General features: G+C 52.1%; 1 protein-coding gene across 1 annotated transcript in view; it reads left to right on the forward strand.

The window, feature by feature from the left end:
- Positions 1-684: 684 nt before the first annotated feature.
- Positions 685-9,353, forward strand: part of nfkbie (nuclear factor of kappa light polypeptide gene enhancer in B-cells inhibitor, epsilon) — a gene marked incomplete at its 5' end in the record, with an annotated part of 10,568 nt that continues 1,899 nt past the window's right edge. The window contains 5 exons of the mRNA XM_084439256.1: positions 685-1,079; positions 4,864-4,966; positions 6,092-6,302; positions 6,809-6,897; positions 8,696-8,944. Coding sequence (XP_084295382.1) covers positions 685-1,079; positions 4,864-4,966; positions 6,092-6,302; positions 6,809-6,897; positions 8,696-8,944 — 1,047 coding nt within the window. The remainder of the gene's footprint in view (positions 1,080-4,863; positions 4,967-6,091; positions 6,303-6,808; positions 6,898-8,695; positions 8,945-9,353) is intronic.

Genomic DNA, 9,353 nt, shown 5'->3' on the forward strand with positions numbered 1-9,353 from the left:
GCCAGCAGGCCAGCTCAGCAGGGCTAGGGCATGGAGGTATAGGGGGACTCCGCGCTGCTGTGTTTCATGGTAACGTTATCTCAGGCCACGCCCCTCGGGGATTCCCCGCTTAGGACCAAACATACCAGCGCTTCTCTATTCACACATTCAGCTTCTCTCTCACATGCTCAACACGCAGCCGACCGCAGTTATACGACTTCCAGCTATTTTAAAGCCCGGTTGCCTAGTTCTCGGCGCTTTGTGTAAAGTGAAATGTCCCCTTGTGACTCTTGGACTGCTTTTTAACAATTCATGTGGTCTCGCAAACTCTCCGAAGTGAACTCTGCGCGGTGAAGGAGGCGGTGGTGGTATGAGAGGATTCAGCTCGGTGGTATGAGAGGATTCAGATCATTATTCCTTCACGGACGAACGAGCATTTCCACAGGTGCGAACAACCTTTCCTTTGAGGCCGGTTTACAGCACCGGGCACCGGGCAGACCGACCAGCATCTGATCCACCACACGGGACTGGATCTGATCCACCAGACGGGACTGGATCTGATCCACCAGACGGGACTGGATCTGATCCACCAGACGGGACTGGATCTGATCCACCAGACGGGACTGGATCTGATCAACCAGACGGGACTGGATCTGATCCACCAGACGGGACTGGATCTGATCAACCAGACGGGACTGGAGCACCATGGCCAGCGGGGAATATGGGAAGGGGAAAGAGGATTTGTTGGAGGATAACCGAACTGACTCTGGTATTGAATCGTTCAAATCTATAACTAAAGAAACGGGACGAGATCCGACTCAATGCAGCGAGAGCAGAGATAAATGTGTGAGTATCTCAGAGGAGCGCCTGGACTCTGCCTACGGCTCCTCTTCTCTCACAGTAGAGAGTTTATCAGAGATAGTCGAGGGCTCGTCTTCTCTCACAGTAGAGAGTTTATCAGAGATAGTCGAGGGCTCGTCTTCTCTCACAGTAGAGAGTTTATCAGAGATAGTCGAGGGATTCAACATCTGCAAGTCTGAAGAACACGAGAGTGACCAGGAAGAAAACCTGCTCACCACTCTCACTGAGGACGGAGACACGTATGTTCTTCATTTTTTATCTCATCTAATCTTTTGTTTGTTTTTCTTTCAAAGGATAGGCTGTGTCACCAAGAATACAGAATGATTTAAGCCTACGAGGCTACACACTGTTAATAAAAGCAGTATTTGTAGCCTACCTTCTTATTGGGTATCCATGTTAAACAATAATAGCCTTAGGGAATTGCATTGTTTTTATACATGATTTAAAGTGACTTGGGTTTGTAGCCTGTATCAAAATGAGCAGTTCTCATTAGTGTAATAGCATATCAGCACACCACATAATTCATAATTTCCCAGTTAAAATTGCTGAACTTGTCATCATACCAATATACCCAATATAATTCAACCTCTCAAACTGGTCCAGCTTCTGTTCTTTAAAATAAATGAAAATGTAATTCACTTAGCTCATTTCAAATTCACAAGTTCCCAACCACCCTTCTAATAAGCTAAAGTCCTATGCCTGATAAAGAGTAGTCCTATGCCTGATAAAGAGTAGGCCTATGTCTGATAAAGAGTAGTCCTATGCCTGATAAAGAGTAGTCCTATGCCTGATAAAGAGTAGTCCTATGCCAGATAAAGAGTAGGCCTATAGGTGCCCTTCATGGGTGCCTGAGAGATCTGTGTGTAATCAGGTTATGAGATGCAGGTGATGTTATGATCATGTCTGACAGGATGACTGAGTCTACATCACCAGCATCTACAGTGAGTCTACATCACCAGAATAACAAGGTGACATTAGCGCTCTTCTTCATCCATCTGAAGAGCACCATCATGCACCCACAGGGGGCTCTGGCTCTGAGTGAGCTGTTCTGGGGTTGAAACAGGCCTGTATCCTGCCTGGTCAGGAGGGCCTTCTGCTGGGCCACGGTGACCCCACACCCAGTCACTATGGGCTGGGGTGAGTTCTGGGAGTCTCAGTGTGGAGAGACTGGCCCTGTTGAGAGTCTGTGTGGAGAGACTGGCCCTGTGGAGAGTCTGTGTGGAGAGACTGGCGTTGTTGAGAGTCAGTTTTGAGAGACTGGCCCTGTTGAGAGTCTCAATCTGGAGAGACTCTGGCCCCGTTGAGAGTCTGTGTGGAGAGACTGGCCCTGTGGAGAGTCTGTGTGGAGAGACTGGCCCTGTGGAGAGTCTGTGTGGAGAGACTGGCCTGGTTGAGAGTCTGTGTGGAGAGACTGGCCTGGTTGAGAGACTGTGTGGAGAGACTGGCCCTGTTGAGAGACTGTGTGGAGAGACTGGCCCTGTTGAGAGACTGGCCCTGTTGAGAGTCTGTGTGGAGAGACTGGCCCTGTTGAGAGACTGTGTGGAGAGACTGGCCCTGTGGAGAGACTGGCCCTGGTTGAGAGTCTGTGTGGAGAGACTGGCCCTGTGGAGAGTCTGTGTGGAGAGACTGGCCTGGTTGAGAGTCTGTGTGGAGAGACTGGCCCTGTTGAGAGTCTGTGTGGAGAGACTGGCCCTGTTGAGAGACTGTGTGGAGAGACTGGCCCTGTGGAGAGACTGGCCCTGGTTGAGAGTCTGTGTGGAGAGACTGGCCCTGTGGAGAGTCTGTGTGGAGAGACTGGCCCGGTTGAGAGTCTGTGTGGAGAGACTGGCCTGGTTGAGAGAGCTGTCATGGACCTGAGGACTCCGGGGCGTCTGAGGCGGAAAGCAGAAGTGGAAGAGACAAGTAGACGAGGCTGGAATTCCCCACGAAGCCTGGCGGAGCTCTCCGACGGTCTCTCTGCTCGGCTCTCCGATGGTCTCTCTGCTCTCAGAACAGAACAGGCCGATCAATGGAATGAACAGACATGCTTTCATACTTCCTCCAACTCCCAGACCCCACATCCAGTACAATGTTCTCTAGGAGATATGAACCAGTACAATGTTCTCTAGGAGATATGAACCAGTACCGTGTTCTCTAGGAGATATGAACCAGTACAGGGTTCTCTAGGAGATATGAACCAGTACCGTGTTCTCTAGGAGATATGAACCAGTACCGTGTTCTCTAGGAGATATGAACCAGTACAGGGTTCTCTAGGAGATATGAACCAGTACAGTGTTCTCTAGGAGATATGAACCAGTACAGGGTTCTCTAGGAGATATGAACCAGTACCGTGTTCTCTAGGAGATATGAACCAGTACAGTGTTCTCTAGGAGATGAGAACATCCTGGCCCTCGGCAGCCTCCTACACGTTCTCTCTGCTCCTGTCATCGTAGTTCGGTTCCTGTTTGCTGTCCAGAGTTGCGTGATGAGTCCATGTCCAGATAGCCCTGATGAGTAGATGTCCAGATAGCCCTGATGAGTCCATGCATTCTAACCATTGATAAGTTTCAGCGCTTTGGGATTGTCGTCTGTCTGACCTCCCTTTCATTTCCACCCACTCGTCTGTGCAAGGAAGCGTCTCTCACCTGCGAATGCTTACCTTACAAAATGGATCCATTCCACAATACCCACAATACACCACATCAATGCACTGTTGACTGTGAGAGCGCATGGTGAAGACATTAGATTTCCCCTGATGGGATTTTGAGTCTATTTCATTCAACTGTTACTCAGTCCAGGAAGTCCCTTTGACTGGAAGATCTGTTTTTCCACGAGAGGCCCGGCCAAGAGGAGAGCTGCTCTATTAGGGGTTTGAATGTTGGATGAATATTCAAAGCTGAAAGAATAGTCTGGAAGCTGCCTGCTTCATAGCAACTTGTCTTCAGTAGGAACTGTGACCATTAAGGACATGTGACAATTTGTGATAACAACAAGGGCCCCATATGTCTCCTGTCCCCCTGTCTCAGCATTCTGTTAGGACCAAGGAGGTGATCATACAGAAAGGGGCCCATGCAGATCGTAGCTCTGTGCACTGCTTCTCAGGGTGGCCCGGGGCAGATCGTAGCTCTGTGCACTGCTTCTCAGGGTGGCCCGGGGCAGATCTGAGCTCTGTGCACTGCTTCTCAGGGTGGCCCGGGGCAGATCTGAGCTCTGTGCACTGCTTCTCAGGGTGGCCCAGGGCAGATCGTAGCTCTGTGCACTGCTTCTCAGGGTGGCTCAGGGCAGATCGTAGCTCTGTGCACTGCTTCTCAGGGTGGCTCAGGGCAGATCGTAGCTCTGTGCACTTGTGTGAAGTCGTGACCCTTCTTACCTTTCTTATTGTAGTTGTTTGTCAAAAATAGAATCAAACTGGTTCTCTTAATGCTTTGTTCAAGCATGACGTTACTGTGCTGCCAAGATTAAATACCAGATGAATGCTGTAGTCTGGCCGTGCTCTTGAAAGCCTTGCTAGAGGTTAAATAAAGCGTTTGTTCCATTTCCTGCTTTTTGTACTGTCTGCTCTGACTTCCCCTTCAGGTTTTAGGGCAAGTGTGTTTTTCACTTTGATGCTTGTTAAGTCATGTGATCACTCTAAAGGTGCAGTTCCAATTTCTAAATAATATACTGTCGGCACGTAGTCTGTCATTTCACTTATACATGCAGGGACTTAACTATATTTCAATGAGCAGATCTCATATCTATGGAAGATATGATCACATGTTTCAATGCCCTTTGTGATTGATGTCAAACACCCTGACAGTTTGTAAAAGTTCCTTTGTTGCGCAACATCTCTCTCATGAGCGGTGTGTAGGCCACATGAACCGTTTGTCATTCTGTGTGCAACATTTCCAGGTAGGTCTATAGTTCAGAGACATTTTCCATTATCTGATGCAATGTAGACTTTCTCCTCTTTTCTCTTTTCTAGGTCTTTAACCTTTCAGAGGAATGCAGCGTGGTAGTCATGGTAACTCGTTTATAAAGATGTTGTTGTTGTCTTCCCTCCAGAATCCTGCATTTAGCCGTCATCCATGAAGACGAGTACTTTTCACACCAATTGATTCAGCTTTTCCCCAAAGATGTCTTGGACATTCAAAACAACTTGTATCAGGTGAATATAAACGCATCTCCTTCATAACTTTCCTTGCTCTCGTAACACGCTGCTCATGAAGCTCCTCAGAACCGGCGGGTACTTCCTCATGCTGGTGATGACAGAGCGTTGCTGCTCTTCCTCTTTCTCCAGCTCTCTCTCTCAGGGACGCTCTGCTGGGTGGATCCTAGGCTGGGTCACGAGGGCGTTTAGAAGGAAACTCCTCTACCCCCCCTCCCCTCCCCTCACCTCCCCCCCCCTCCCCCTCTCTCCCCCTCCCTCCCCTCCTCTACCCCCAACCCCCCCTCCCCTGTCTGTAGAGTTCACCCAACACCAGGACCCTGTCTGTAGAGTTCACCCAACACCAGGACCCTGTCTGTAGAGTTCACCCAACACCAGGACCCTGTCTGTAGAGTTCACCCAGCCCAACACCAGGACCCTGTCTGTAGAGTTCACCCAGCCCAACACCAGGACCCTGTCTGTAGAGTTCACCCAACACCAGGACCCTGTCTGTAGAGTTCACCCAACACCAGGACCCTGTCTGTAGAGTTCACCCAACACCAGGACCCTGTCTGTAGAGTTCACCCAACACCAGGACCCTGTCTGTAGAGTTCACCCAACACCAGGACCCTGTCTGTAGAGTTCACCCAACCCAACACCAGGACCCTGTCTGTAGAGTTCACCCAACACCAGGACCCTGTCTGTAGAGTTCACCCAACACCAGGGCCCTGTCTGTAGAGTTCACCCAGCCCAACACCAGGACCCTGTCTGTAGAGTTCACCCAGCCCAACACCAGGACCCTGTGTTGAGTTCACCCAGCCCAACACCAGGACCCTGTGGGTGAAAGATCATTCATTTCCCCTAAGAAGTCAGTGTTTCTGTTTCAAGTGAAATCTCTTGCATCATGTCCAATAGTTTTGCAATGATTTGAAGTTCAGAACAACTCAAAAGATCTGATAATACTGACTGTTGAGACTTTTTGAGGGTTGTCTTAATGAGATTGCCCCTGGTCAAACTCACAATCCCCCCAACCCCGAAATAAATAGAAACAAAAAAACAAATGAGGTTGAGTATGTAGGGAAGGAAGACATCCGATACTCTGTGTTCACGCTTGTGTGTGTGTGTGTGTGTGTGTGTGCTCCTCAGACGGCGCTACACCTGGCCACCTACCTGGGCCTGCCCTCCGTGGTGCAAGGGCTGGTGGGTAAGGGGGCGGGGCTGGAGCTGCAGGACCAGGAGGGAAACACGCCGCTCCACGTCGCGTGCCAGCAGGGCCGCGCCCACTGCGCCGCCCACATGATCCGGGACGCCTCCCCCAGCAAGCTGGCCCCTGTGCTGGAGACCCACAACTGGAGAGGTGAGGGACGCGGGGTCAGCTGTCGCCATCCAGCATGCCAAGACGCCATATGAGACGATGATGTGATGTCTTTATTTAGTTCCACTTCCTGTTTGTGTTTTGCTGCCTGTGGGAGGATGTGCTTGCATGTTGTACCACAAGGCGCCATGCAAGACGAGACCTGCGGTTAAATGCATGGCTGATGTTGGGCTGCTTCTGAGTTTGGTCGGGTTAGCGTGCGTCAGAGATACCAAGCCTGTTTTTGGCGTACGTAAATGTCACATGTTGTTATGCCCAAACGGTTTCACTCTGTTAATTAGAATCTAGTCCAGTGTGAGTGTTCCAGGTATCTTCATGAGGGAGGCCTGTTGTGTTCTAGGTCTCAGCTGCCTCCACCTGGCCAACCCTAACCCTCACCCTCACCCTAACCCTCACCCTCACCCTCACCCTAACCCTGTTGTGTTCTAGGTCTCAGCTGCCTCCACCTGGCCAACCCTAACCCTAACCCTAACCCTGTTGTGTTCTAGGTCTCAGCTGCCTCCACCTGGCCACGCTCAACAGACAGCACCGCCTCATCAAGCTCCTGCTCAAAAAAGGCGCAGACATCAATATTCAGGTCAGTGTTGAAACTCCCAGGGGGCCTTGCGTCATGGTGGTCTGTTAATGAGCAGCACTCACTCTTCTCTCACACTGAGGGGACCACTTCAACCCCTTTGCTGTGTGGCCATCTGTAACGTTGCTCCAGTCCTTCTGTGCTGTGAGGGTGAGGGTGAGGGTGAGGGTGAGGGTGAGGGTTAGGGTTAGGGTGAGGGTTAGAGGGTGAGGGTGAGGGTGAGGGTTAGAGGGTTAGGGTGAGGGTGAGGGTTAGGGTTAGAGGGTGAGGGTGAGGGTGAGGGTGAGGGTGAGGGTGAGGGTGAGGGTGAGGGTTAGAGGGTGAGGGTGAGGGTGAGGGTTAGGGTCAGGGTTAGGGTTAGAGGGTTAGGGTTAGGGTGAGGGTTAGGGTCAGGGTTAGGGTTAGGTTTAGAGGGTGAGGGTGAGGGTGAGGGTGAGGGTTAGAGGGTGAGGGTGAGGGTGAGGGTTAGAGGGTGAGGGTGAGGGTTAGAGGGTTAGGGTTAGAGGGTTAGGGTTAGAGGGTGAGGGTGAGGGTCAGGGTGAGGGTGAGGGTCAGGGTGAGGGTGAGGGTGAGGGTTAGAGGGTTAGGGTTAGAGGGTGAGGGTGAGGGTGAGGGTTAGGGTGAGGGTTAGGGGGTGAGGGTGAGGGTGAGGGTTAGGGTTAGAGGGTGAGGGTTAGGGGGTGAGGGTGAGGGTGAGGGTGAGGGTTAGAGGGTTAGGGTTAGGGTGAGGGTGAGGGTTAGGGTTAGGGTTAGAGGGTGAGGGTGAGGGTGAGGGTTAGGGTGAGGGTGAGGGTGAGGGTGAGGGTGAGGGTTAGAGGGTGAGGGTTAGAGGGTGAGGGTTAGAGGGTGAGGGTGAGGGTTAGATATGCTGTGCTATGCTTCTGATACTCATCAACACTGTAACTGAGGGAAACCTCAGTGCTTTACGAGTATAAATAAAGGTTTGAAATGCCCCCCCCCTGAGCTCGGTGGATCCTGGAGGAGTGATTGGGATATAATTAGAGTTTTGGGGGGGGGGGGGGGGGGTGAGCTCAGTAGCCTGACGTGTCCAGTCTTTTTCTGGAGCCACTCTTAGCCAGGTGGATCAACACATGACAGAGGAAAGGCCTTGGGGTTTCCAAATTCCTCTTCCAAAAATGTTAGTTGAATGTCAAGTATTGAATTGTTCTCCCAGACTGACGGCAGTTTGAGAGGGTTTGAGAGGGTTTGAGAGGGTTTGAGAGGGTTTGAGAGGGTTTGAGAGGGTTTGAGTTTGAGAGGGTTTGAGAGGGTTTGTCCAGCTAGTTTCCTGCCCATCATTGACCCAGCGCTCTCCCCCTGGTCTCCCCTGGTCTCCCCCTGGTCTCCCCCTGGTCTCCCCCTGGTCCCCCCCCCCCCCCCCCCCTGTCTCCCCCTGGTCTCCCCCTGGTCTCCCCCTGGTCTCCCCCTGGTCTCCCCTGGTCTCCCCCTGGTCTCCCCTGGTCCCCCCTGGTCTCCCCCTGGTCTCCCCCTGGTCTCCCCCTGGTCTCCCCCTGGTCTCCCCTGGTCTCCCCCTGGTCTCCCCTGGTCTCACCTGGTCTCCCCCTGGTCTCTCCCTGGTCTCCCCCTGGTCTCCCCCTGGTCTCCCCTGGTCTCCCCCTGGTCTCACCTGGTCTCCCCCTGGTCTCCCCCTGGTCTCCCCTGGTCTCCCCTGGTCTCCCCCTGGTCTCTCCCTGGTCTCCCCCTGGTCTCCCCTGGTCTCCCCCTGGTCTCCCCCTGGTCTCCCCCTGGTATCCCCCTGGTCTCCCCCTGGTCTCACCTGGTCTCTCCCTGGTCTCCCCAGGAAGGAACCAGTGGTAAAACGGCTCTTCACCTGGCGGTGGAGCTCCATGACGCTCACTCCGTGTCGCTGCTGCTGAGCAAGGGCGCCAACGTGGACGCCGCCATGTTTAACGGCTGCACGCCGCTCCACCTGGCCGTGGGCCGGCAGGACACCGCCATCGCCAACCTGCTCTGCCGCTCCGGCGCCGACCAGATGCTCCGCAACATGGAGGACGACACCGCTCTGGACCTGGCGGACGGCAACGACGATGTGAGCTACTTAGTGTGTGTCTAGTGTGCTGATGTAGGTTATTTAGTGTGTGTCTAGTGTGCTGATGTAGGTTATTTAGTGTGCTGGTGTAGGTTATTTAATGTGTGTCTAGTGTGCTGGTGTAGGTTATTTAGTGTGTGTCTAGTGTGCTGGTGTAGGTTATTTAGTGTGTGTCTAGTGTGCTGGTGTAGGTTATTTAGTGTGTGTCTAGTGTGCTGGTGTAGGTTATTTAATGTGTGTCTAGTGTGCTGATGTAGGTTATTTAATGTGTGTCTAGTGTGCTGATGTAGGTTATTTAATGTGTGTCTAGTGTGCTGATGTAGGTTATTTAATGTGTGTCTAGTGTGCTGGTGTAGGTTATTTAGTGTGTGTCTAGTGTGCTAATGTAGGTTATCTAGTGTGTGTCTAG

The sequence above is a fragment of the Borostomias antarcticus genome (genome assembly GCF_949987555.1).
Source record: "Borostomias antarcticus genome assembly, chromosome: 6".
Taxonomy (NCBI): Eukaryota; Metazoa; Chordata; class Actinopteri; order Stomiiformes; family Stomiidae; genus Borostomias; species Borostomias antarcticus.